The 27944-nt window shown below is 45.2% G+C and overlaps 1 protein-coding gene across 2 annotated transcripts in view; it reads left to right on the top strand.

Annotated features, from left to right (window-relative positions):
- LOC127417164 (oxysterol-binding protein 2-like) overlaps positions 1-27944 on the top strand; it is a 134269-nt gene that overhangs the window by 79493 nt on the left and 26832 nt on the right. For both annotated transcript variants that reach the window (XM_051656919.1, XM_051656930.1), the window contains exon 3: positions 19678-19928. In XM_051656919.1, the coding sequence (XP_051512879.1) occupies positions 19678-19928 (251 nt within the window). The remainder of the gene's footprint in view (positions 1-19677; positions 19929-27944) is intronic.

Genomic DNA, 27944 nt, shown 5'->3' with positions numbered 1-27944 from the left:
TGTTAACGCATATGGGGAACAGAATCCCATCACGCTGCACTACACAACATAATACACTCTCCGTCTCTGTAGCGGATGTAACCCGATCCTTCTGACGGGTGAATATCCGCAAAGCTGCGGGCCCAGACGGCATTCCGGGCTGCGTCATCAGAGCGTGCGCGAACCAGCTGGCTGGTGTTTTTACGGATATTTTCAACCTTTCCCTCTCTTTGTCTGTAGTCCTGACATGCTTTAAAACATCCACCATTGTGCCTGTTCCAAAGCAATCAAAAATCACTTGCTTAAATGACTGCCGTCCTGTTGCTCTGACCCCCATCATCAGCAAATGCTTTGAGAGACTAATCAGAGATTACATCTGCTCTGTGCTGCCTCTCTCTCTAGACCCATTGCAGTTTGCTTACCGCAACAACCGCTCCACTGATGATGCCATTGCATCTACAATACACACTGCTCTCTCCCACCTGGGAAAAAAGAACACTTATGTGAGAATGTTGTTTGTAGACTACAGCTCAGCATACAACACCATAGTGCCCTCCAAGCTAGATGAGAAACTCCGGGCTCTGGGCTTAAACAGCTCACTGTGCAGCTGGATCCTGGACTTCCTGTCAAGCAGACGCCAGGTGTTTAGAATAGGCAGCAACATCTCCTCATCACTGACCCTCAACACTGGAGCCCCACAGGGCTGTGTTCTCAGCCCACTCTTGTATTCCTTGTACACACATGACTGTGTGGCAACACATAGCTCCAATGTCATCATTAAGTTTGCTGATGACACGACGGTGGTAGGTCTGATCACTGACAATGATGAAACAGCCTACAGAGAGGAGGTGCACACTCTGACACACTGGTGTCAGGAGCACAACCTCTCCCTCAATGTCAGTAAGACAAAGGAGCTTGTGGTGGACTTCAGGAGAAGAGATAGAGAACACAGTCCCATCACCATCAATGGAGCACCAGTGGAGAGAGTCAGCAGCTTCAAGTTCCTGGGTGTCCACATCACTGAGGAACTCACATGGTCCATCCACACTGAAGTCGTTGTGAAGAAGGCTCATCAGCGCCTCTTCTTCCTGAGATGGCTGAGGAAGTTTGGAATGAACCACCACATCCTCACACGGTTCTACACCTGCACTGTAAAGAGCATCCTGACTGGCTGCATCTCCGCCTGGTATGGCAATAGCACAGCCCACAACCGCAAAGCACTGAAAAGGGTGGTGCGAACTGCCAGACACATCATCGGAGGTGAGCTTCCCTCCCTCCAGGACATATATACCAGGTGGTGTGTGAAAAAAGCTCGGAGGATCATCAGAGACTCCAGCCACCCGAGCCATGGGCTGTTCTCACTGCTACCATCAGGCAGGCGGTATCGCAGCATCAGGACCTGCACCAGCCGACTCCATGAAAGCTTCTTTCCCCAAGCAATCAGACTTTTGAACTCTTGATCTCCCACGATCAAAATACATCAGCACTGCACTTTATTACTCTTACTCTTATATCTCACACCGGACTGTCATAATTATATTATTATTATATATATTCTCTCTTAACATCTTACTATCAACGGACAGCCTGAATGTCAATACAGTACAATACAACCTACTGTACATTTTATATATACTATATATAATTTTTTATTGAATAATGTGTATCTATATTTTGTGTATTGTATACTGTACAGTGTATGTTATTATTTGTATATTGTGTTGTGTGTAATTATGTGTATATTAGACTTTAAACTGTGTTGTGTTAATTTGATGTTATTGTAAATTGGTATATGTCTCATCACTGTCACGACTGCTATGTTGATTGGAACTGCACCCAAGAATTTCACACACCATTGCACTTGTGTATATGGCTGTGTGACAATAAAAGTGATTTGATTTGATTTGATTTGAACCTCCCAGAAAGGAAGCATGACGCTGCAGTCTGGTGGGATGGTGACCAACATGAGTATGCTGCAGTGAGTGACCCTTGTGTTGGGCCAGGAGGGGAGCACTCAGAATGAATATATGAACTATAGTCATATAGTATGAATTAACTCCTTCACGAACCCAGTCGGGAAGGAGGTTTATAATGTAAGTGCTTGTGACTTATGGTAAATTACAATGGCCTGAATGCAGGCGGTTGTGTAAAATGATGGGGAGCTCATCCTTAAAGGGAGGAGCATAAGTATATATATTTGGCCAATGAATAGCAAGGGCTCTAAACAGAGAAGACTTGTGAAGAGAGAGATGTTATGTCTAGGTTGTAAAACCTTGCAAATGTGTTTTGAGAAGACCATCCTGCTGCAAAACATATGTCTTTGTGAGGACACACCATTTGTCCATGCCCATGAGGAGGCCATGCCTCTAGCTGAGTGTGCTTTAACACCAATTGGACAAATCTTACCCTGCGACTCATAAGCCAGGGCAATTGCATCGAAAATCCAATGAGAAAGTCTTTGCTTGGAGATGGACATTCCTGTCTGAGTAAGCTTTCCTGGGATTTCCTGCTGAGTAAGCTTTTCCCCACCAGTGCGGACGTTTGTGGACACTGTTTGGAAGGATGTATGGTGCGTGATTTCCACGGCCTGTTACTCACTGGGCAGAGGTGTGCTACTACCACCTCCTCACAGGGGATAGTTGGGCATAACCGTTTTCTTCCCCATGATCCACATTAGAGAGGATGGCGTCACTGCGCGAGCGCTCCGAGAAATGCGTGTGCCAGGACTTCGGGGAAGAATGGGGCAGATTTGTGGGACGCTGCCGTTTCACAGCGTCAAGACTGCAGGAACCATTCGTCGAGGCGAGACTGTTCAGGTTCCTCTGGGGGAGACCACTCAAGGTGAATCTCTTCGACTGTCCTCATAAGGATGTAGAGCATCTCCCTGTCAGTGGTGCGTGCACATTCCTCGTCCTCACTGGGGGGAGGGGCGGCAGCATCATCCACTGACCACTCGACTGATGCAGTGAGAGACATGACATCGTCATTATTATCCCCAGTGTCAGAACCACTGAATGAGACTCTTTCAGTAGGCTGGAGCTCGTCTCGCACATAGCGTATCAGAAAACATGCGCTTCGTAGAGATTGAGGGGCTCGTGGGGCATGTACCGCCATGAGGACCACCTCAAAGTCATCCTGCTCAACCTTGCAGCCCCACCACACCTCCTCATGTGAATCCTCGGGTATCACAGAAGAGGCGGGTGGGAGGGCACGTGAGGCTGAATCATCTCTCAGAACGAGGGTGATTCATGAGCGAAGCGTCTTGAGACTCATGCCCTCACAGTGAGGACAGTCTGTCTCCATGAGAGCTGTCTCTGCGTGGGCGCGGCCCAGACAGTAAACGCAGCTCTCATGCTGATCTGACGGCGGGATATGCCTCTCGCACAAGGAACACTTATGGAACGACATCTTTGGAAAGACGCGAACACGTAAGTGACTCTTTTAGATATATAAATATATAAATAAATATATATTTATATCACACAATATACATACAATTGCTTTGTAAGGATCCATAAACCTTGCCGAAGCGCAGCTTCAAGCGGCGAGGCGGAGTGATGTTTGCTGGAGCACTGCAGGAGAGCAGAAAGTCTTCCCACAAAGATTCCACATGCTGACTCGTGTATATCGACGGCGAAGGTAGAGGGCTTCTAGACAAGAGATGATCGCTGTCTTGAAGGAAATAATTCTGAGGAAATGTTGTTTGTGCACCTGTTTTTATAGCGGACAGTTTTGCGCCAAAACAGACGGTGCTCAATCACCATAGCCAATATTAGAATATTGGCGTTATTGTAGAGAGGTTTCAACTAGGTCGTGTAAGAAGGCACTCCGCATATGCGTTAATAAACGCAATGTCAAGTGTACTGAGTCGTAAGGGGAACATAGTTACTAACCATGGTAATGTGGAGCCATGTATGGTTTTACATGATTACCATGAACTATTACAAATAACATTGTTAAATCTATGGGTACTATGGAGCATTTTCATAATTATGGACCAAGCTATCAGTTTTCCATCTGTGTAAAATCTGTACTCTTGTAATGTTCTCTGATTGTTGAAAAAGTAAGATGTTTTGTTTGCCTTCAGAAATTCCAAGACATGGCTGTAGTTTAATCATTAGGAGCCTGATGAAATGAATTTGTAAAGAAGACCCAACTAGTCACACTGTCAGAATTTTTCAGTTTAGCCATTGAAAAATTAGGTGTTCATTTTTTCCACAGATGTTACTGTTGTTAATATCATAATTTTCATCTGCATCCCAACCTCAAAATCAATGCTGCACTGTCAAATGTGCATTTCAATGCACATAACGTGTAATATTATTTGCATGGGTGCTAACAAAGCAAATGCTGGTGCCACATTTTCAATGGGCCCTTTGAGGGCACAATAAATCCTAATGTGGCCCAGGCTGAAATTGAGTTTGACACCCGTTTTAATCTATTCCTTGACCAACACACGCTAATATGGTTCCGGCGTTGCGGGCTCGTGAACGCGTGCACAACAGCACCACTGCTGAAGAAAATCCTAGGGGAAACGCTGTAATTTAATCCTGTTACAAGTACTTGATTTTTGTAATCTGATTACTTAATCCAGATTGCATGTAATCCGTTAATGCCCAGCACTGCAAGGAACAAAACGTTTTTACATGCAATTTGGGTTCCAGTGAGGAATTTACAATGGAAGTGAATGGGGCCAATCCGTAAACTTTTATATACTCACTGTTTCAAAAGTATAGTCACAAGACATAATATGTGTTAACATGACTTTAGTGTGATAAAATTGCTTACTAACCTTTTCTGTGTAAAGTTATTGCCCATTTTACAATTTTCTTGCCATGACAATTAAATGCCAACAAACCCTAAAACCCTAAATGACTGTAAAAATGATTAAACAACTTTACAGTTCAAATAATACATGACTTTTAACAGAAGAATTAATGTAAGTGCTTTTTCAAAATGATAAGCTTCACATTTCTGTCTCCAAAAATTGGCCACATTCACTTCCATTTCAAGTGCCTCACTGTAACCTCGATTTTTGCTTTTTTTAAATTCTTTTTACGAAAAGGACGGACAAGTCAAAATTAATTTTTGTTGTAATTAACATTATGCCACAAATTCTGTCGATTGAGCTTAACTTGTATTGAACCCAGAATATTCCTTTAATAAATGCTGTTAAAGTATTGTTTATTTTTTAGCTCATGTTAATTATTATGTTAACTAAATCTAAATCTAAATCTGCACTGTATGATCTTGGAGACAAAAGATGGTATGATATGTAAAACTTTGAAATTATAGCATAGCATTGAAATTATAGATGAAACCATGGAATTTGTCAACAGTGATCTCATGCAGATATAAATATCAGTTGCCAGCATTCAGATTTTCTTGTCTGTGTTTAGTAATACAATTCAAACCAAAAAAGTACACATCCATACTCTTGTGCAAAGGCTAAATGCTGTTCTGCCCATTTTATCAAATAGTAGTTATGATTGTGTCCTGTGGCACAACTATGCTCCGATTTAGAAACAGAGTGTGAAAATTAAAGTAATTTCAAAATTTACGCCCCAAATCAAGTAGGCCTAACTTATAAATTAGGCTTGAGATCGATGCATTTTTCACGCATCGATTATCAGTATTTTTTATATATATATATATCAGCATTTTTTTCAGATACAAATAGGGCTGCTCATTGCAGTCTTTGTCTCTTCAAACATATTTCTCAACACAACTTAAAACTTAAAGTGTAAGCGGCAGGGTCAATTAAATGGGGTCCCACACCGTATATTTGTCGTGGACAACATGATGCATTCTAAAATTCTAAACAGTTGTTTTCTATGAAGGTGCGCACACATACGACACTCATACGACTCCCAGCTACTTTGGAGGATGCTCAAAATTCTGCAGTGCCATGGAGCGCAACTCACATAGTTTCCCATTATATTCGACCCAAATCATTATCAAAAGACAACGTTTATTTACTTAAGCCATCTCTGGAGTATATATTGTGAATATGTATCTTTCATATAGCATACACAATGTATTTTCAGTTACAATTATGTCTTTTTGTGGTTTTACATTCAAGGCTACATACAGAGAATTGCAAATGTGAGTAAATAATGACTTTTGTTAATTTTTGGGTAAACTTTCCATTTCATCATGCTGATAAATGATAAATAAGTTGCATAATTTAGTTTGTGTTTAGCTACATACACTGATGAGCCAAAACATTATGACCACCTGCCTGATATGCTGTTGGTCCTCCGCATGCCGCCAAAACAGTGCCAACCCCCTGAGGCATGGACTCTTCAAGACCCCTGAAGGTGTCCTGTGGTATCTGGCAACAAGACATTAGCAGCAGATCCTTCATTCCTGTAAGTTACGGGGTGGATGCGCTGTGGATCAGACTTGTTTGTCCAGCACATCTCACAAATGCTCTATCGGATTGAGATCTGGAGAATTTGGAGGTCAGGGCAACACCTTGAACTCTTTATCATGTACCTCAAACCATTCCCGAACAATGTGTGCAGTGTGGCAGGGCACATTATCCTGCTGAAAGAGGCCACTGCCATCAGGGAATACCATTGCAATGAAGTGGTGTACCTGGTCTCAACGATGTTTAGGTAGGTGGCACGTGTCAAATTGACGTCCACATGAATGGCCGGACCCAGGGTTTCCCAGCAGAGCATTGCCCAGAGCATCACACTCCCTCCAACGGCTTGTCGTCTTCCCACAGTTCATCCTGGTGCCATCACTTACCCAGGTGAATGACGCACACGTACACGGCCGTCCACGTGGTGTTAAAAAAAAAAAATAGGACTCATCGGACCAGGCAACCTTCTTCCAATGCTCCACGGTCCAGTTCCGACTCTCGCATGCCAATTATAGGCACTTTCGACGGTGGACAGGGGTCATCATGGGCACTCTGACCGGTCTGCAGCTACGCAGCCCTATATAGTTGTGCTCAAAAGTTTCCATACCCTGGCAGAAATTGTGAAATTTTGGCATTGATTTTGAAAATATGACTGATCATGCAAAAAAACTGTCTTTTATTTAAGGATAGTGATCGTATGAAGCCATTTATTATTACATAGTTGTTTGGCTCCTTTTTAAATCATAATGATAACAGAAATCACCTAAATGGCCCTGATCAAAAGTTTACATACCCTTGAATGTTTGGCCTAGTTACAGACACACAAGGTGACACACACAAGTTTAAATGGCAATTAAAAGTTAATTTCCCACACCTGTGGCTTTTTAAATTGCAATTAGTGTCTGTGTATAAATAGTCAATGAGTTTGTTAGCTCTCACGTGGATGCACTGAGCAGGCTAGATACTGAGCCATGGGAGCACAAAGGAATTGTCAAAAGACCTGCGTAACAAGGTAATGGAACTTTATAAAGGTGGAAAAGGATATAAAAAGATATCCAAAGCCTTGAAAATGCCAGTCAGTACTGTTCAATCACTTATTAAGAAGAGGAAAATTCGGGGATCTCTTTATACCAAGCCAAGGTCAGGTAGACCAAGAAAGATTTCAGCCACAACTGCCAGAAGAATTGTTCGGAATACAAAGAAAAACCCACAGGTAACCTCAGGAGAAATACAGGCTGCTCTGGAAAAAGACAGTGTGGTTGTTTCAAGGAGCACAATATGACGATAATTGAACAAAAATGAGCTGCATGGTCGAGTTGCCAGAAAGAAGCCTTTACTTTACTTAAAATTTTCTGTGACTTGTGCAACAGTAGACCTTCTGTCGGTTCAGATCAGACGGGTTATCTTTCGTTGCCCTCACGTATCGATGTGCCTTGGGCGCCCAACACCCTGTCGTCGGTTTGTCCCTCCTCGGACCACTCGGTAGGTATTCACCACTGCTGACCGAGAGCACCCCATAAGACTTAACATTTTAGAGATGCTCTGACCCAGTCGTCTGGCCATAACAATTTGGCCCTTGTCAAAGTCACTCAGGTCTTTACTCCTGCCAATTTCTCCTGCATTCAACACATTGACTAAGAGAACTGAATGTTCGCTTACCATCTTATCTACCAAGACCTTGACATGTTGCCTTGTTAGATGATCAACGTTATTTGCTTCTCCTATGAGTGGTCATAATGTTCCCTATCTGTCACTCACTCAATGTTGTGTCGATGTAGTGACATTAGGGGTCACTCTTGGGAGCCCGAGACACCTCTGGTCTTTGATAAAAGGCCAATGAAAATTGGCGAGTGGTACTTGCATGCCACTCCCCTGAACATACGGGTATAAAAGGAGCTGGTAAGCAACCACTCATTCAGATTTTCTCTTCGGAGCCGAACGGTCATGCACACTGAGCTGAATTCCCACGACTGTTCATTCAGCTCTGCTGGATCTGACGGCGCATTTCAGCGGCTTCTCCCCCCTCTGCACTGGTGTAATGCAGAGAATGCCCCTGGGCACTTCGGCAGAAATAAGAGTATATTTCTCTAAAAGAGTATATTTCTCTAAAAGAGTGGCACACATGGAACGTCTTTTTAAAGACGCGTCTTTTTAAAGATGCCTTTCCTTTGTGTGTTATTCTTGGTTGCGCTCATTATCTCTCACCTTCTGATGGTCACAATCACTGTCTTTCGTGTCTGGGCACTGCTCTCGCGGAAACAGCGTTCGTGGATGGGTCATGTACTCATTGCGAGAACATGTCCATGGCAACGGTGCAGTCGCGGTTTACCTTCATAGAAAGCAAGCCACCCCAGAGGCTCCCCGCCTCGGTCCTTCTACCCACGGGTGTGAGGCCAGCGTGGCTAGCACTGGGGGCAATTTGGGGACCCCAATGGGACCACCTCTGCCGGGTATACCCCCATGGACCTCCCATTCACCAGCACGCTCGTCTGCCCCGATCGGGCTTCCGGATGAGTCCGCTGGCTCGTCTCACGGCAAGTTCGACCTCTTATTCGGAGCCCGCAAAAGTGATGAGCTCTCAAGTGCAGCATTGGAGAGTGGGCTCGTCCAGTTGGACGCAGAAGCCTCAGCTGGGCTCCTCCCTTCGGGTGCGGTCACCCAGTCACAGGCTGACACGGAGATGATGACATGCTTTCCCGGGCAGCTGCGAGTGTCGGGCTAGAGTGGAACCCTCCACTGTCCCCTGAACCCTAGCGGCTCAATGATTGGATCCTGGGCTCGCCGCGCCACTCAAAGCCACGCCTCGCCCCCGTTCCTTTCTTCCCTGAAGTGCATGAAGAGCTGATAAGGTCGTGGGAGGCACTTTTTACTGCCAAGTCCCGATCTTTCAGCTTCCCTGCCCTCACTACCCTCGATGGTGGGGCGGCCAAGGGCTATTCGGCAATCCCCCCGGTGGATAAAGGCGCTCGCGGTGAACCTATGCCCGCAGAGCGCCGCCACCTGGTGCAGGCGCCCAAAGCTCCCGTCCAAGGCCTGTAGGTTTACGTCGTCTCTGACGGCCAAGACCTACGGTGCCGCTGGACAAGCTGCCTCCGCCCTGCACGCCATGGCTCTCCTGCAAGTCCACCAAGGCGCTAAAGGAACTGCACGAGGGTAGTTCCACCCCGGGATTGATGCAGGAGCTGCGTTCGGCGACCGACCTCGCTCTCCAGGCAACAAAGTTCACAGCACGGACTCTCGGGCGGGCGATGTCCACCTTAGTGGTCCAGGAGTGCCACCTTTGGCTCAATCTGGTCGAGATGGGAGAGGCCGACAAGGCACAGTTCCTTGCTGCCCCCATTTTCCAAGTTGGCCAGTCCGGCGACACCGAGGACTTTGCCCAGCATTTCTCAGCGGTGAAGCAGCAGACGGAGGTTATCCGGCACATCCTGCCCCGGCACGGCTCAAGATCCCTCACCCCGTCTGCTCGTCGCCAAGGGCGTCCCACTGCGGTGACTGCACCGGCTCCGCCGCAGCCCGCCCCTGCGGCCCAGCCCCGGCATGGAGCCCACCGTCTCGCGGCTGCCAAGAACCCGCGAAAGGCTTCGAAGCACCCCTGAGATGGGCGACCCAGGGACGACGAAACCCGCTGCTCTGGAGCTGGTAAGCAGACCACTCCATCCCCTGGTCAAGGGCCGGGAGGAGAATCTTTTGTTACCTTTGCATTTAATTGTGCTGCATCCTCAAGTGGCTGCAGTACCCAAGAGTTCAGCAAAAGCGGTTTCCTTGTTCCCTGGGTCACATATCCGGTGTGCATGGCTGTCATCACGACCACCGTCCACCACTCTATTTGGCAGGTTTGGTGCTCCAGCGGCAGTCTCCCCACCCCTGAGCACCCAGCTGTGGCACAAATCCGCCCCCGATGTGACAGTCTCCACAGGTCATGAGGACAGGCCTCTTCCTCCCCCATCCCAGGCTGTTCCGGGGGTGGTCACAAGGAGCCAAGTAAGTACTTTGATGTCCCTGAACTCAGCACGGCCATGACACGGTGTGGCACCTCAGGCTCCGCCCCACCGCGAGGCCCCACCCACTGGTACGTCTGACGAGATTGTCCCTCCAGCCAAGATGAAGAAGGGGTTTTACAGCCCCTACTTCATTGTACCGAAAAAAGGCAGTGGGTTGCGGCCAATCTTGGACCTGTGAGTACTGAACCGGGCTTTACACAGACTCCCATCCTAGATGCTGACGCAAAGACTAGCGTCTAGCGAGCGTCCGGCATCAAGATTGGTTTGCGGCGGTAGACCTGAAGGACGCGTACTCCCACGTCTCGATTCTACCTCAATACACACCCTTCCTGCGGTTTGCATTCGAGGGTCGGGTGTATCAGTACAAGGTCCTCCCTTTCGGTCTGTCCTTGTTCCCTCGCATCTTCACGAAGGTCGCAGAGGCAGCCCTTGCCCCGCTAAGGGAAGTGGGCATTCGCATCCTCAACTATCCCGACGGTTGGCTAATCCTAGCTCACTCTCGGGATGTGTTGTGCACACAGGGACCTGGTGCTCTCGCACCTCAGCCGACTAGGGCTTCAGGTCAACTGGGAAAAGAGCAAGCTCCTCCCAGTTCAGAGCATCTCTTTTCTCTGTTTGGAGTTGGACTCAGTCTCGTTGACGGCGCGCCTCACGAAGGCATTCAAACAGAAAACAGCAATTTTATCAGAGGCTCCTGGGGCATATGGCATCCTCAGCGGTGGCCACTCTGCTCGGGTTGATGCATATGAGACCGCTTGAGCACTGGCTTCAGACTCGAGTCCCGAGATGGGCATGGCGCCGTGGGACACATCGCATGGTCATCACGCCAGTCTGTCACCACCTCTTCAGCCCTAGGATCGACCTCATGTTTCTACGGGCAGGTGTTCCCCTAGAGCAGGTCTCCAGGCGCATCGTGGTCACGACAGACGCCTCCAAGACGGGCTAGGGTGCCGTTTGCAATGGGCACGCAGCCGCCGCCTTGTGGTCGGGCCCGCGGCTGCGTTGGCACATCAACTGCCTCGAGATGCTGGCAATTCTGCTCGCCCTGTGGAGGTTCCGGCCGTTGATCCAGGGCAAGCATGTATTATTTCGGACAGACAACACGGCAGTGGTAGCATATGTCAACCGCCAAGGCGGTCTGCGCTCTTGTTGTATGTCACAACTTGCCAGCCGTCTCCTCCTCTGGAGTCAGCAGCACCTCAAGTCCCTGCGAGCCACTCACATCCCGGGCGACCTCAACACTGCAGGGGACGCGCTGTCAAGGCAGGTTACCCTCAGGGGAGAGTGGAGACTCCACCCTCAGGTGGTCCAGCTGATCTTGAGTCAATTTGGACAGGCACAGGTAGACCTGTTCACCTCCCAAGAATCCTCCCACTGCCCGCTCTGGTATGCCCTGACCGAGGCATCTCTCAGTATAGATGTGCTGGCACACAGCTGGCCCCCTGGACTGCGCAAATATGCATTTCCCCCAGTGAGACTACTTGCACAGACACTGTGCAAGGTCAGGAAAGATGGGGAGCAGGTCGTCCTGGTAGCACCCTACTGGCCTACCCAGACGTGGTTCTCGGACCTCACGCTCCTCACGACAGTCTCCCCCCCCTGGCAAATTCCCCTGAGGAAGGGCCTTCTTTCTCAGGGACAGGGCACCATCTGGCACCCACAACCAGATCACTGGAATCTCCATGTCTGACCCCTGGATGGGACGCAGAAGACCTAAGCGGTCTACCACCCGCAGTGGTAGACACGATCACTCAGGCTAGGGTCCCCTCTACGAGGCGCCTGTATGCCTTTAAGTGGCGTCTGTTCGCTAAGTGGTGTTCTTCCCGAAGGGAAGACCCCCAGAGATACGCAGTCAGATCAGTGCTTTCCTTCCTGCAGGAGAGGTTGGAAGGGAGGCTGTCCCCTTCCACCTTGAAGGTGTACGTAGCCGCTATAGCAGCACACCACGACACAGTGGACGGTAAGTCCTTAGGGAAGCACGACCTGATCATCAGGTTCCTGAGAGGCACCAGGAGGATGAACCCCTCCTGACCGTGCCTCGTTCCCTCATGGGACCTCTCTGTAGTTCAACCATAAAGGGCCGTTTGACTCATAACTATGTTGGGGGAGGTTACGTGTCGGCCTGGTGCGCTGGCTATGAGGCACACAGTTGTCTGCCCATCACACACCGCCAGTTCACGTAACACAGTTCAGCCAGTTGCGGCATTTTGTATAGGGACCTCTAGTGTCACTACATCGACACAACGTTGAGTGAGTGACAGATAGGGAATGTCATGGTTACTTGCGTAACCTCCATTCCCTGATGGAGGGAACGAGACGTTGTGTCCCTCCTGCCACAACGCTGAACTACCCGCTGAAATGGCCGGATCTTGTCTCGGCTCCTCAGCATAAAACCTGAATGAGTGGTTGCATACCAGCTCCTTTTATACCCGTATGTTCGAGGGAGTGGCATGCAAATACCACTCACCAATTTTCATTGGCCTTTTATCAAAGACCAGAGGTGTCTCGGGCTCCCAAGAGTGACCCCTAGTGTCACTACATCGACACAACGTCTCGTTCACTCCATCGGGGAATGCAAGTAACCATGACGTTTTAGATCATCAGTGTAGAAAACAATAAATGCATTAGTACAATTTTTATTTGAATATGCAGGGATGCAAGTACCAGGGCAGGATTTGCAATATCAATTTTGCCTTGAACATTTCGCCATCCATCTACCCCACTTTTGGGATAAGTCGCCATCCCCCTTTGTGCGGCGCCCCTATGCACTGCAAACTATATGTTGCATATCCATTTTTGCGTCCCTGCAGATATGCAAAAAACAATTGTTATTTTGGTGGTGCTTTTTACTTATCCATCTCCTTTCCTACTGTCCTTGGGCACAAAGACAGCTGGCTCAATTTGACTTAGGATTTAAACAAATCCTAAATCACAGCAAGAACAGCCCTTTTATGAAAAACTCTTCATTAAAATATTGTTTATTTAAACCAGACTTTGTTGCAAATGTATATGAATTGACACCACAGTTCTAATTAAAAAGAAAAGCAGGATATTACAACATAAAATGAACACAAGTAAAGTTTTAGCAAGCTGAGTCATACAAAACAACCAGTCAGTAAGACCCTAATTAAAAGACTAATTTAAGTCTTAGGAAGCTTGCAAACATTTTAAACCATGCTTTACAAAAGAATCATGTCAGTAACACTAACAAAAACATCCTGAATCGTGCATGTGTTATCCTAAATTTGGCTGCTATTCAAAAGTAACTGTTTTTTCACTTCATTAGACTGCAGATTCCTATTAAACCCACAAGGATTTTTTGCATCTGCTCTTTCAGGGTCTTTCAGTTAATATCTAATTGGACATTTTTCAGTGAAGATTGTCAATTTAGTGAGTTAAGTCAGTTTAATCAAATCAAAACTTTAAATTGGATCAAACAAATCACTGAAAAGAATCAGTATGAATAATTCACAAATTGAATATCATTAATATATTAAAACTGTCTTCTCCTTTAGCGAAGGTAAAACATTGTGTTCCACAGCAAAAACTGCAACAATCATAACAATTTTGTTTGTTCTCATTTCCAACTATTTGTTATCATTTTGCCCAGTGAGTAAATGGAAAAGGAGTTTAAATGACATGAACATGAATTACAGACTGAAACAAGCACTTTTTTCTTTTCTTTTTTCTTTTTTTACTATTGAAGCAGACATTAATCAAAATAGACAATTGAAGTAAATGTGATATTTGTACATTATACATGATATAACGATATGAAATGAGAATGGTAGTAATGTAGTTCAAGTGTCTTGACGTCCGTTGCACGAGAAGCTTGTTCACAGTGGCTCGCGTGTTGACGTGACAACTCGTGTTTAATTTTCATGTTAATGTGTATAAAATGACTGAAATTTTGTGTTGTTTCAATGCCAATCTCTGCCTTCAGAAGACTTGGAATATGATGATACTCCATCTAAAAGTATTTTAAACAGCATTTTGCTATTTCTTCTAAAATCATTATGCATACTGTTTTTATAAACTCATATTAATTTAGAGACTACATAGAATATTTGTTTAAAAATGGTGAAATAAAAAAAGGGGAAAAAAAGTTTTTTTGCACCTAAAATAAAAATTCCCATATACATTCATATCATTATTTTTTGTTTTACCTAAAATCTATATGTTGAGTTAAAAAACCTCACACACATGTTATGCGTTAACTACTCGCATAATAATTTTAGATGACTGAAAAGTAGAACTTTCGGTGATATTAGGTGGGTTCTCTCCAGAGTCCATGATCAGGTTTACTAATTGCCAGTCATATTTCAGAGACTAACCAGTGTCACTCTCTCATAATCTATAATGGAGCTGGCGCCACTTGATGGATGGTAAATCGTGCCAGAGGAACTTCAGCAGGAAAAGGAGCCCTGTTGAAATGACCAGCTCAAGTCGGCATGATTTTCCCTGTTTGTCCAGGCTGGAATGTGCTGGTTTGGCGCTGGTCATGCTGGTGGATCTGTATAGCTATAACCAGCAGACATTTGGTTGACCAAGGAAGTTATGCCAGTTAAAGTGGTCATGACATGCCTTTTTTATTATTTTAATATGTTCCTTGAGGTTCACTTATAATATTAGTAAAGTTTTTTGCACAAAATATATATCGTAAATGATCATTTCCCACCCTCATTCTGACCCTCTGTCAGAAACGCTCAATTTGGTTTTGTTGCTGCTTCTACTTTAAGACTTGACAGTAAATGCCCACTGTTGTGATTGGCTATCTGCTCTTGACTGACTTGCTCTCTCTGCTTGCCATTTCAATGCTCACTGCTACTGGGCAGACTACGGAAGAGATAAGGTAAAGTCTACCACATTATGACATCACAATGTGGAGGAAGTATAGAACAAGTCATTTTGGGAGTTTGGTTTAAACATATGTTTTTCTTTTTTTTATTTTTTCTTCTTTTTTTTTTTTTTTTTTTTTTTTTTTTGCAGTGAGGAGGAAGTTTTGAGTTCTGAAACTTATAGTAAGTTTTTATAGTACAGTGACCTCTTAGATGTCAAAAGATCAAGGAATATTTGATTCTTCATGTCATGACCCCTTTAAGAAGCTAGCACCCCAGCATCCAAAACACAACATATGCTGGTGACCAGCTATTCTGACTATTATTCTGACAGACATAGAGTTTTTTGAAAGCTTGTGGAAGTGATCTACACATGGTGGAGGGTTTGGTATTCCCAGGAATGAATGAAGAGGATTAAAAAAGATTTTCTGCTCATTGCAGTGTTACATAAGCTGCATAATTTCTGCATTATCATGTTTCATCTGCAGTAAATCTACCTGATCTGGCCGTTCGGGTGTTTATGTTCTTCTGTCTTTTTTCACTGAACTGGCTGAACTTTGTGCACGATTATAGAGGAAAGCTGATAGGATTAAAAGAGTTTAGCAACAAGGAAATGGTCCTTATGATGGTCAAATATGAAGCAAGCTGCCTTGTCCCTTTGTTGAACTGGGATGCTGCTGTGAAAATGAGTTATATTTTCCAACTCACAGCCAATTTACCCTTAACCTTTTCACCAGCTCTTCAAAAGCATCCAAGAATCACAGAAACACCTATGAAAACTTTCTATGTGTTAACCTCATTGAAAGAGAGAAGGACAGTGGAATTGACTACTTGCGTACTGCTAGTTCAAACATACCCACAGATTACTTTGTCAGCAGTCACACATGACACAGCTCACCAATAAGTGATGTGACATGCATGATCAGCTTGTGTGTGCGTGTGCACGTGCACGTGCTTTTGGCTGTGACCGAATAATGGAAAGAGAGAAAAGAAGAAGCACTGAGAATGGAGGATTTGATGGACCGCAGCAATCAGCTCAGACTCACGCCCCACTCCAGGGTTGTAGACCCTTGATATGTCATTCTGTAGTTTAGATTAAAACAGTCCATTTCTGTCTCCAGGCCAGGCTGATCTAATGCCCACCAGCAAAACAGTAACTAATATTAGGACTTAGTATTTGAAGACTCATTTAGTTAGTGTTTAACTAAGCTTTACCCAACATTTCTTGTTTAGAGCTCAAGAAACTCTTCATCGGCACCTTTATCATTAATTGTTTATTATTACAAAACATTACTTTTAAGCTAAATTCAGTTTATGCTATGGTTGAAAAAGAGCACATAGAGTCTCAAATTATCCCTCCCTTTAATGAGACACTTGAGCTTGTTTGTCTTTCACAGGTTTTTACAGTTGTGGTGGCAATCATAAAGAAACTTTTGAGATGTGTAATTAGCACTGTTGCAGAAATCTGCCTCTGTCTGGTGTCTTGCTATAAATGTACATATTCCACTACAGATGTCTTCCACACTAATTTCTGAGCCCCAAACATAAACATTTTGTTTTTTCTCCTCAAAAAGAAACTGAATGTTTTAAAAAAAATTATGTGAATCTTTTGACAGCCCTAATATTTTTAAGTCGTCCTTTCTTTTTTATAGGTTAAACATAATTTATAACTCACACACACACACACACACACATGTGCACACTTACACACAATGTGTTCTCTATGTGCATGTGGTACTGTTGAGTCATGGGAAGGTTAATGTGTTCAGTCTCTGAACAGTTTGCTGACTGGCACTCTGCTCTCTGCTGAGGAATAAACACAGTCAAATCAATCTCACCCTTGCCCTGCTCCACTGCTCTGTAGAGGTTATGCCATACCCTCTTCTCTCACATATTCTTCTGTAGAGTTGATTGCCACATTCATTCAGAATCTGATGCCCTCTTTGTTCATCCGTCAAACTCTACATCATAGAAACATGCCATTATTGAAGTCAATGTGAAATGCCATTCGCAACCCATTTTTATGTCTGTTACGAGACATATTTCTGAGTGAAAAGTGGGCTTTACATACCTGAATGAAGCCAGGTGGTTGGAGGGGATAGGTGGAAAATAAGAGGGTTTTGTGACATCAGCCCAAAAAAGAAAATCGCTTCAAAGGCGGAACAAGTTATTACATAAAGACAAACTTTTTTTTATTGCATCATACACAATAAAACCAGTAACATGCATTAAGAATGTTAATGAGGTCATTTTTCACTGACTAAAATTTAATTCTGTCAATTTGTTCTTGATGTAATCTCTCAAATAATAAATTGAGAGATTCATTATTGTCTGTTTTGCTCAATTCTGTCATGGCTTCAACTCTAATGGCTTTAGGAATGATTCAGCCAGAGATCCTGACTCTGCTCTGATGTATTTCCTCTGTTTGCCAAAGATTTATGCTGCATCTGTCATTGGAAAGGGGCCTTTTAATTTGTGTGTGTAAATGTGTTTATGTGAGAGTGTGTCTACACATCTCAGTAAACACTAATGAAGGCAGCCATGGAATCAGTTGGGCTGCAAATTTATTTATCATTTATTTTTAGCATATCGTTTCCACTGGCAAAAGTGTTTATGACCTAGACATCATAAGTGATGTTGGTGTCTGTTTGAGGTCCAAAATTAGCTTTTAAGATGAAAAAATGTACCAGCCAGTCAGATTTCTTGCTGGCCAAATATTATTTATTTATTTATTTGCATTTTGCATTTACAAGTGATTTTGACAGGCACAAGAGACAAATAAACAATACGGTAAGCATGTTTAAAAGTGAACTGCTTTTTTACTGAATTTTATTTTATTATTTTGCCTGAAAGACAATGTTTTTTTGTTTTTTTTTTAGATTATTGACTTATTACAACAAAACCAAAGGTGTATTTTAAACTAAATGTTGTCATATGAACAACTAGTATCTGTGTGAATCCCATGAGCATGAAGTACACAGTACTTGGATTATTTAAGTCAATAAATCCAGTCATATTTATTCAGTCAGCTCCGAATGATGCATAAGTCTTGTTGATTCATTAAAAAGAGCTGGTTCATAAGAGTCATTTGTTCGGGAATCAGACAATACTGTTACCAATGTAGTGTTTTATTCTCTTAAAAAAAAAAACAGCTCAAAAGAGTCATTTGTTTGGGAATTGGATTACAGTGGTTGCTCATAATCTCTCACGTGTAGATTCAAAAGAACCAGCTCAAAAGAGTCATTTGTTTGGGTATCAGATTACACCGGTCACACTATGTCTCACGACTCGCTCTGTACAATTTATAGCGGTGGTTAACGGAACCAGTCGTCACGAAAATCACTCGGTTAGATAAAATAATGCTATTATTACTGGATAATTTGTGTGTGGTGGTGGTAATTAAAACTCGAAATCCGAGAGTGGTATTCCCTTCTTCACAATGTCATGAATGGTCCTGAACATTGCCTTCATCTTGCTTCTAGATTTAAGGCTAACTGAGGCTATCGATGAGTAGCAGGAAACTATATGAAGCCCCATTTACATTGTCAGTGACTTTTTTGCTGGATGACACTAGTACTCTGTGTCGCCACTGGGTATTTCTACTGCTGTCGCTGTAACGATATTGGCCGGTTGCACAATTGGCCATAGCTTTAGAAAATCTGATCACAGATGAGATACATTGCTGGTTAAACTAATAGATATTATACTTATTTGACAAATTTGAGTGTTTTTATTTAAACTGCTGCAGTGCTCAGTGCAACATATCATTAATAAAATGGGTGACAAATAGGCCAAATAGAAAATTTACCTTATGTAGAATAAAATACCTTTTTTTCACTGATATGACTGCAATCTTCATCTAATGTGAGTGTAAATAAATGTAAACATATTTAAACATGTTTTTAAAAAGTTCTCTTTATTCCTTTAGGTGTAAAACATTTTGGAAAAATTACTTGGTTCACCTTTAGATCATAGTTATGTGTTTGTGCTTATACAATCTTAACCTTGCATGAGTTTTATCAAAATTACTCTTATCCTCGGATGAGACTTTCTAGGTTGCTTCTTAACAGATAATTTATATTTGTAGTCACATCTCCCACAGCTGTCCACCATTTATTGAGTGTGGTGGTGTAAGATGCTGCTGCTGTGTTTGCATAGGTGACTGCCTTTAGGGCTTTAGCCACCTGTAAAATCAGAATTAATTAATGAGGGGGATTAGGAGGAGCAGCAGTCTTTGACTCATTAAAATGAACAGCTGGAAAACAGATTCGGAAGGGAGGGTGCTCTGGGTATTTTCTGTTTTTAAGTTGTTTTTTTTAACTTAGTGCAGTTTTTTAACGTTAGGCACATTTAAGTTTTACTTTCAATAAAGTTATCTTTGGGTAGAAAATAATATTTTTCTTAAAGGTGAAATGTGTAATTTAAGGTCCTTCTGACCTGTGAGTCCAAGTTCCTCCATTTTGAATTTTTCTCTCTCTCTGTATAGATGACTCGGCAGACGAGGAGCCAACCTCTCAGTCTGACAACAGTGAGATCCATGGTACTCTGAAGACTCTGGCCAGTAAGTTGGATGACCTTAGCACGTGTAATGACTTGATAGCTAAGCACGGAGCAGCACTTCAGCGATCTCTGAGTGAGCTCGAGTCCTTACGAGTGCCTTTGGAGGGAGGAGAGAAGATCAAGTCTGTGAATGAGAGAGCCACCCTCTTCCGCATCACCTCCAATGCTATGATCAATGTAAGTACACACCTAATGTTCTGTTGCCCCATATACACATGTTGAGATGGGTTAGTGTCCAGTTACTATGGAATAGCTAGATAGCTAATAGCTAATAGCTTTTAGTACTTAAATTTGTCTTAATTTTGTTGTTATGTTACTGTAAATTAAGAATATCACAACTGGTAGGAATATATAGATATTTAGATATGAATATGTATTTATTTTGTTTAAGCTGATGAAATTTGTCCACTTCATCATGTGTTTGGATCAGTTAACGCATTTTCAGTACATTATAATCCAAATGTTTTTCATTTCGGTTCGTTCTGAGCAGAAACTGCATTTTTTTGTTCGGGTTTCAGCGTTCCGCTGCCTCCTTTCAATTGGTAACAGGTTAGAACAAAATTAAAGAGGGGCCAATAAGAGTGATAAGGGTGAGTGATGTACCAGTTGCAGTGTTACCAGATCTCTCAAGAAACAAAAGGGACCTGGTCTGGAAAAACACACTCAAAACAAGGACTTGCCTCAACCAAAATAAATGATAATAAGCAATTAAATTTTTTATCAGCATAGAAATCATTACAAGCAAAGTATACAGTAGCCTATATAAAATACCGTCTTTTCATTAAATGTATCCTTCAAATTAAATATATCCCCCAAAATGTTTAAAATATTTCAAAAATACATTTGGACATCTAAAATCAATTAATAGCCAAAATCTCTCTTTCCTGCATGCATGCACATGCTGCTTGGGCATGTTTGGCCTTAACATCATCTTATGCGTGCCGAATTAATTTAAACATGTATTTAATTTAATTAAATAATAATTATTCAATTATTTTATTTTACTTATTTGTTTTAATTACAGATCTGCTTCTCGGTCAGAACCTGGCAGCATGAAATCTGTATCAATGCATCATATCTAACAATAATTCAGTGAAGACTTGGAAACAACTGAGAAATGCACTTTTTACCTAATTATTTATTCCTTGTATCTGGATAAACCGTGCATGTATATGTAGTAATTATATGTAGATGTCTAAAAGGTCTTCAGCATGTCACAGGAGGCTACATCCACAACGCATTAAGGCAAAGAAATGTGTGTTGCTGCAGTTTCCTTCAGAATAAAAGCACATGCTTATCATGTTCAACTAAAAAGAGAGAAGCCTTAATTTTTGAGCAACAGGAAGTGGTGAAATTCTGAAAAATGTACAGTAATAAACCATTTAGACTTTGGTTCAAAAAAAATATTGGAATGAAATGAACTGGTTATTAACCGGTTACCAATATTTAAAAATAATGTTTTCACTCCGGAACAATTGAAAAGGAATTTGATGCCATTTTCAGTAGGGGTGTATGGTTCAAATTTCTCACGGTTCAGTTTGTATCACAGTTGTAGGGTCACGGGTTCGGTATTTGCAATGTACAGAAAAAACAATTATTACTGCCAAATCCAAAGTAAAAATACTCTGTTTGGTAACAAACACTTCAACAGGTTTGCCCTTAATAAAAATAATTGTTTTACAGTAACCATAGTAACTATGGTATTTGTAGTAAAAAACATAGAAACCACAAAATCAACATGTTACTGTCATGTTTACAATATATAGTATAATCATGGTTACTATATGGAAACTACAGTATTACTGTTGTAAAACCATGGTTAATTGTATCAAAACCGTGATTTCTGCAAAGAAAACCATGGTGACAGCAGTCATGGTTACCACAATATTATTATAGTAAAAGCATGGTTAATTTTCGCTGGATCTTTAATTAAAAATGTTTTTCTCTAATTAATAAATCAACATTTTAACTTAATACCTGCACTATTACACTACATGCACTATTACGCTACATGCATCGACATAAAATGCATTTCAAACTCTACTGCACATATATTCAATATTAGGAAGCTGTACATCACTATAGAAGGAGCTTTGCTATTAAAATGGTTATGAGGGATGTTGTGATGCGGCTCAAGTGTTTTAATCGTACACGGAGATCACACATCTTCGTCAGCGGAGTAGGGAAACATATCGCTGGCAATGAACACCACAATCGCTTTAGTTATTGTTTTATGTCTGTCCGAATCAGCACTGAGTTCTTGCTTAAAAACGAAAGAGAGTGTGTGCTGTTTCGGCTCATCTGCGGCTCTGGTCCTCGATCTTTCCCTGGTGATTTCGCCGTAAATTATCAGATGTCGATGTATTACCAGTATACGGCACTCATGTCAAGTGATGTCTGCAAACAGTGCCCATTTTGTAAACGTTTTATGACCATCGCTGTTCTAATTGACCTCAAAAAGAAAATGTTTCCAGACAGGAGACCTGAATAACGCAGAGGGCTTCTCTATCAGCGGCTCGTTTTCTCCACTTGCCATTTTCAACTACACACAACCCTTACAGAACAGTGATGTCATCAAGTTGACCCATGTGAAACACAGACAGAGTGTATCCATCTACAGATCCATTCAGTTGCATTAGCGGAGGTTGTAACTGTGCATGTCTGTTTGACACTTTATTTCCTTCACAAAACCTTGTGCTCCAGATGCGTCAATAAACTTTAGGTGAACCGAGAACCATTACACCCCTAGTTCCCTATCTGTCACTTACTCAACGTTGTGTCGATGTAGTGACACTAGGGGTCACTTTTGGGAGCCCGAGACACATCTGGTCTTTGATAAAAGGCCATTGAAAATTGGCGAGTGGTATTTGCATGCCACTCCCCCGGACATAAAAGGAGCTGGTATGCAACCACTCATTCAGATTTTCTCTTCAGAGCCGAACGGTCATGCTCACTGAGCTGAATTCCCACGACTGTTCATTCACCTCTGCTGGATCTGATGGCGCATTTCAGCGGCTTCTCCCTCCTCTGTACTGGTGCACTGCAGAGAATGCCCCTGGGCGCTTCAGCAGAGATAAAAGAGTATATTTCTCTAAAAGAGTATATTTCTCTAAAATAGCGGCACACACGGAACGTCTTTTTAAAGACGTGTCTTTTTAAAGATGCCTTTCCTTTGTGTGTTATTCCTGGTTGCGCTCGTTATCTCTCGCCTTCTGACTGTCACGATCACTGTCTTTCATTTCTGGGCACTGCTCATGCGAAGACAGCGTTTGTGGATGGTCATGTACTCATTGCGAGGACATGTCCATGGCAACGAAGCGGTCGCGGCTCGCCTTCGTAAGAAAGCAAGCCACCCCAGAGGCTCCCCGCCTCGGTCCTTTTACCCACAGGTATGAGGCCAGCGCAGCTAGCACTGGGGGTGATTTGGGGACCCCAATGGGACCGCCTCCGCCGGGTATCCCCCCACGGACCTCCCATTCCCTAGCATGCTCGTCTGCCCCTATTGGGCTTCCAGATGAGTCCGCCGGCTCGTCTCACGGCGAGTTCGACCTCTTATTCGGAGCCCGCGAAAGTGATGAGCTCTCGAGCACAGCATCAGAGAGCGGGCTCGTCCAGTCGGACACAGAAGCCTCAACTGGGCTCCTCCCTTCGGGGACGATTGCCCAGTCACAGGCTGACGTGGAGATGAAGACATGCTTTCCCGGGCAGCCGCGAGTGTCGGCTAGAGTGGAACCTTCCGCTCTTCCCTGAACACTCGCAGCTCGATGATTGGTTCCTGGGCTCGCGGAGCCAGTCAAAGCCCCGCCCCCGTTCCTTTCTTCCCGGAAGTGCATGAAGAGCTGACAAGGTTGTGGGAAGCACTTTTTTACTGCCCAGTCCCGATCTTTTCAGCTTCCCTGCCCTCACTACCCTCGATGATGGGGCGGCCAAGGGCTATTCGGCAATCCCCCGGTGGATAAAAGGGCTCGCGGTGCACCTATGCCCACAGAGCGCCGCCACCTGGCGCGGGTACCCAAAGCCCCCGTCCAAGGCCTGTAGGTTTACGTCGTCTCTGACGGTCAAGGCATACGGTGCCGCTGGACAAGCCGCCTCCGCCCTGCACGCCATGGCCCTCCTGCAAGTCCGCCAAGGCGCTAAAGGAACTGCACGAGGGTAGTTCCGCCCCGGGATTGATGCAGGAGCTGCGCTCGACGACCGACCTCACTCTCCGAGCGACGGAGTTCACAGCGCGGTCTCTCAGGCGGACGATGTCCACATTAGTTGTCCAGGAGCACCACCTTTGGCTCAACCTGGTCGAGATGGGTGAGGCCGAAAGGACACGGTCCCTTGCTGCCCCCATCTCCCAGGCTGGCCTATTTGGCGACACCATCAAGGACTTTGCACAGCAGTGTAGTGGCAGTCTCCTGCCCCTGAGCGCCCAGCTGTGGCACAAATCCGCCCCCGATGTGACAGTCTCCACGGGTCACGAGGACAAGCCTCTTCCTCCCCCGTCCCAGGCTGTTCCGAGGGTGGTCACAAGGAGCCAGGTAAGTGCTTCGATGTCCCTAGACTCAGCATGGCCATGACATGGTGTGGCACCTCGAGCTCCGCCCTGCTGCGAGGCCCCACATTGTCCCTTTGGTCTTCCTTGCGCGGAACTTGGACGCGTGGCTTGCGCTTTCCAATCTGTCACGATGGCTGTTCCGGACTGTCCGACTTGGCTACGCGATTCAGTTTGCCAGGCGTCCGCCCAGGTTCAGCGGTATCCCACTTCACCTTGGTGAAGGATGAAAATGCTGCTACCTTGCGCGTGGAGATCGCTACCATCCTACTGAAGGGTGCGATAGAACCTGTCCCTCCGGCCGAGATGAAGAAGGGGTTTTACAGCCCCTACTTCATCGTACTGAAAAAAGGCGGTGGGTTACGGCCAATCTTGGACCTGCGAGTACTGAACCGGGCTTTACATAGACTCCCGTTCAAGATGCTGACGCAAAAACGCATGTCTCCAGACGCGTCGTGGTCACGACGGACGTCTCCAAAACAGGCTGGGGTGTTGTTTTCAATGGGCACGCAGCTGCCGGCTTGTGGACGGGCCCGCAACTGCATTGGCACATCAACTGCCTCGAGTTGTTGGCAATTCTGCTCACCCTGCGGAGTTTTCGGCCATTGATCCAGGGCAAGCACGTGTTAGTTCAGACAAACATGGCAACGGTAGCATATGTCAACCGCCAAGGCGGTCTGCGCTCTCGCTGTATGTCACAACTCGCCCGCCGTCTCCTCCTCTGGAGTCAGCAGCACTTCAAGTTGCTGCAAGCCACTCACATCATGGGCAACCTCAACACTACAGCGGACGCGCTGTCATGGCAGGTTACCCTCAGGGGAGAGTGGAGACTCCACCCTCAGGTGGTGCAGCTGATTTGGAGTCGATTCAGACAGGCACAGGTGCACCTGTTCGCCTCCCAAGAATCCTCCCACTGCCCGCTCTGGTACGCCCTGACCGAGGCCCCCCTCAGCATAAATGCGCTGGCACACAGCTGGCCCCCTGGCCTGCGCAAATATGCGTTTCCCCCAGTGAGCCTACTTGCACAGACCCTGTGCAAGGTCAGGGAGGACGAGAAGCAGGTCATCCTGGTAGCACCCTACTGGCCCACCCAGATGTGGTTCTCGGACCTCACGCTCTTCGCGACAGCCCCCCCCCCGGCGAATTCCCCTGAGGAAGGACCTTCTTTCTTAGGGACAGGGCACCATCTGGCACCCGTGACCAGAACTCTGGAATCTCCATGTCTGGCCTCTGGACGGGACGCGGAAGACCTGCGGTGGTAGATATGATCACTCAGGCTAGGGCCCCCTCTACGAGGTGCCTGTATGCCTTTAAGTTGCGTCTGTTCACTAAGTGGTGTTCTTCCCGATGGGAAGACCCCAGAGATGCAGATTCGGATCAGTGCTTTCCTTCCTGCAGGAGAGGTTGGAAGGGAGGCTGTCCCCTTCCACCTTGAAGGTGTATGTTGCCGCCATAGCAGCACACCACAACGCGGTCGATGGTAACTCCTTAGGGAAGCACGACCTGATCATCAGGTTCCTAAGAGGTATCAGGGTCTACAGAGAGCCCCCTTTGAGCCTTTGCAGTCAGCTGAGCTTAAGGCACTCTCCTTGAAGACTGCCCCCCTGACTGCGTTCACTTCCATCAAGAGGGTAAGAGACCTGCAAGCATTTTCTGTCAGCGAAACGTGCCTGGAGTTCAGTCCGGGCTACTCTCACGTGATCCTGAGACCCCGACAGGGCTATGTGCCCAAGGTTCCCATGACCCCTTTTAGGGACCAGGTGGTGAACCTGCAAATGTAGCCCCAGGAGGAGGCAGACCCAGCCCTGTCGTTGCTGTGTGCGGTGCGTGCTTTACTCATCTATTTGGATCGCACGCAGAGCTTTAGGATCTCTGAGCAGCTCTTTGTCTGCTTTGTTTGCACAGCAGAAAGGAAGCACTCTCCAAGCAGAGGATCGCCCACTGGCTCATTGACGCCATAACTAAGAAATATCATGCCCAGGATATGCCGCCCCCAGTCGGGCTACGAGCCCATTCTACCAGGGGTGTAGCGGCCAGGGGTGCCTCTCTAACAGACATTTGCAGAGCAGCAGGCTGGGCAACACCCAACACCTTTGCAAGGTTCTACAACCTCCGGGTGGAACCGGTTTCATCCCAGGCAGTGGCATGCAATACAAGCCGATAAGCCCGGGATAGCCGGCTGGGTGTATCGCTTGCACATAGCACCTTCCACCTCCTTTTGAGCTGAAGACGTGTGCCGTTAATTCCCAGTAGTGTTCACAAACTTTGTTCCCTGGTTGACTTCCTCCGAGCCCTGTGGCAGTCGAGTGTTCGGAGAGACTCGCTGCCGGCCCAGTACACGTGCTAACTAAGAGTCCTGTTCTGGGGTAGGTGCTCCGCATGTTGCGGTTCCCTGTAAGGCTAACCCCATGCGATATATATCTTCCACTAATTCGTTTCCCTGTTGGCAAACTGTGTCTTCCTTGGGCAGAGCCCCTCTGCCCCAGTCTCCATGTTTGTAGTAGGATCTACCTTGAAGGCTCTCCACATGGTCAGAAAGACCTGGCGGCCCAGTCGGATAATCCCCCTTCTTTTTTTATGGAGTGGAATAAGAGAAGGGGAAAAGAGGCCACGACTGGGTTAGCCTGTCTCTATCTTTTGGGTAGTCGACTTGTCCCCAAAGGGCCGTTCGACACTCATAACTATGTTGGGGGAGGTTACGTGTCGACCTGGTGTGCTGGCTACGAGGCACACAGTGGTCTGCCCACCACACACCGCCAGTTCACGTAACACAGTTCAGCCAGTTGTGGCATTTCGTATAGGGATCCCTAGTGTCACTACATTGACACAACGTCGAGTGAGTGACAGATAGGGAACGTCATGGTTACTTGCGTAACCTCCGTTCCCTGATGGAGGGAACGAGACGTTGTGTCCCTCCTGCCACCTGAACTACCCGCTGAAATGGCCAGACCTTGTCTCGGCTCCTCAGTATAAAACCTGAATGAGTGGTTGCATACCAGCTCCTTTTATACCCGTATGTCCGAGGGAGTGGCATGCAAATACCACTTGCCAATTTTCATTGGCCTTTTATCAAAGAATTATTTTTCAGGTGTCATTTTCATTTCTTGGAACATTTTCAGTCCCTGAATCCAACAACATGTAAATGATATTCATACATTTTTGCACATTACCTCTGTTTCACTCTGCATTTAAACACCTTAACTGGCATTCAGCAAGCATCTTCAGTGTCTTGTGTGTGTGTGTGTTTACATCTTGATTTCAAAACTTAAGAAAAACCTGACAATTTCAAAATAACGTTTTTCTTGCGTTGAGTTTTTACGATGAGCTGATTTTTTGATAGTTAACAGTGTTTTGTTGTACATGTACATGGACAGACTCAAGATGGCGCCGAGTATGGCTGCTGCGTTGCGAGCTCCGACACAACATAGCAATGTTTTGTTTGTTTTGTTCACAATTCTTATGTTTTTTGTCTTGGATGTTGTCTGCCTTATTGTCTATGACAGACAAACACTTTTGGACATTGGTTCAGCGATCTCACACCGAAAACCGGACTTCACATTCCTCAATGCCGACCCACTGTTTACAAACACGCAAGCAGAGCCCTTTGTCTGGGCAGCATGGCCGCGGAAACGCAGGAGGAAAAGGGGAAACAG

This window comes from Myxocyprinus asiaticus, chromosome 3, assembly GCF_019703515.2.
Source record: "Myxocyprinus asiaticus isolate MX2 ecotype Aquarium Trade chromosome 3, UBuf_Myxa_2, whole genome shotgun sequence".
NCBI classification, from domain to species: Eukaryota; Metazoa; Chordata; class Actinopteri; order Cypriniformes; family Catostomidae; genus Myxocyprinus; species Myxocyprinus asiaticus.
The sequence above is the reverse complement of the archived record's forward strand: the minus strand, read 5'-3'. Positions and strand labels throughout refer to the sequence as shown.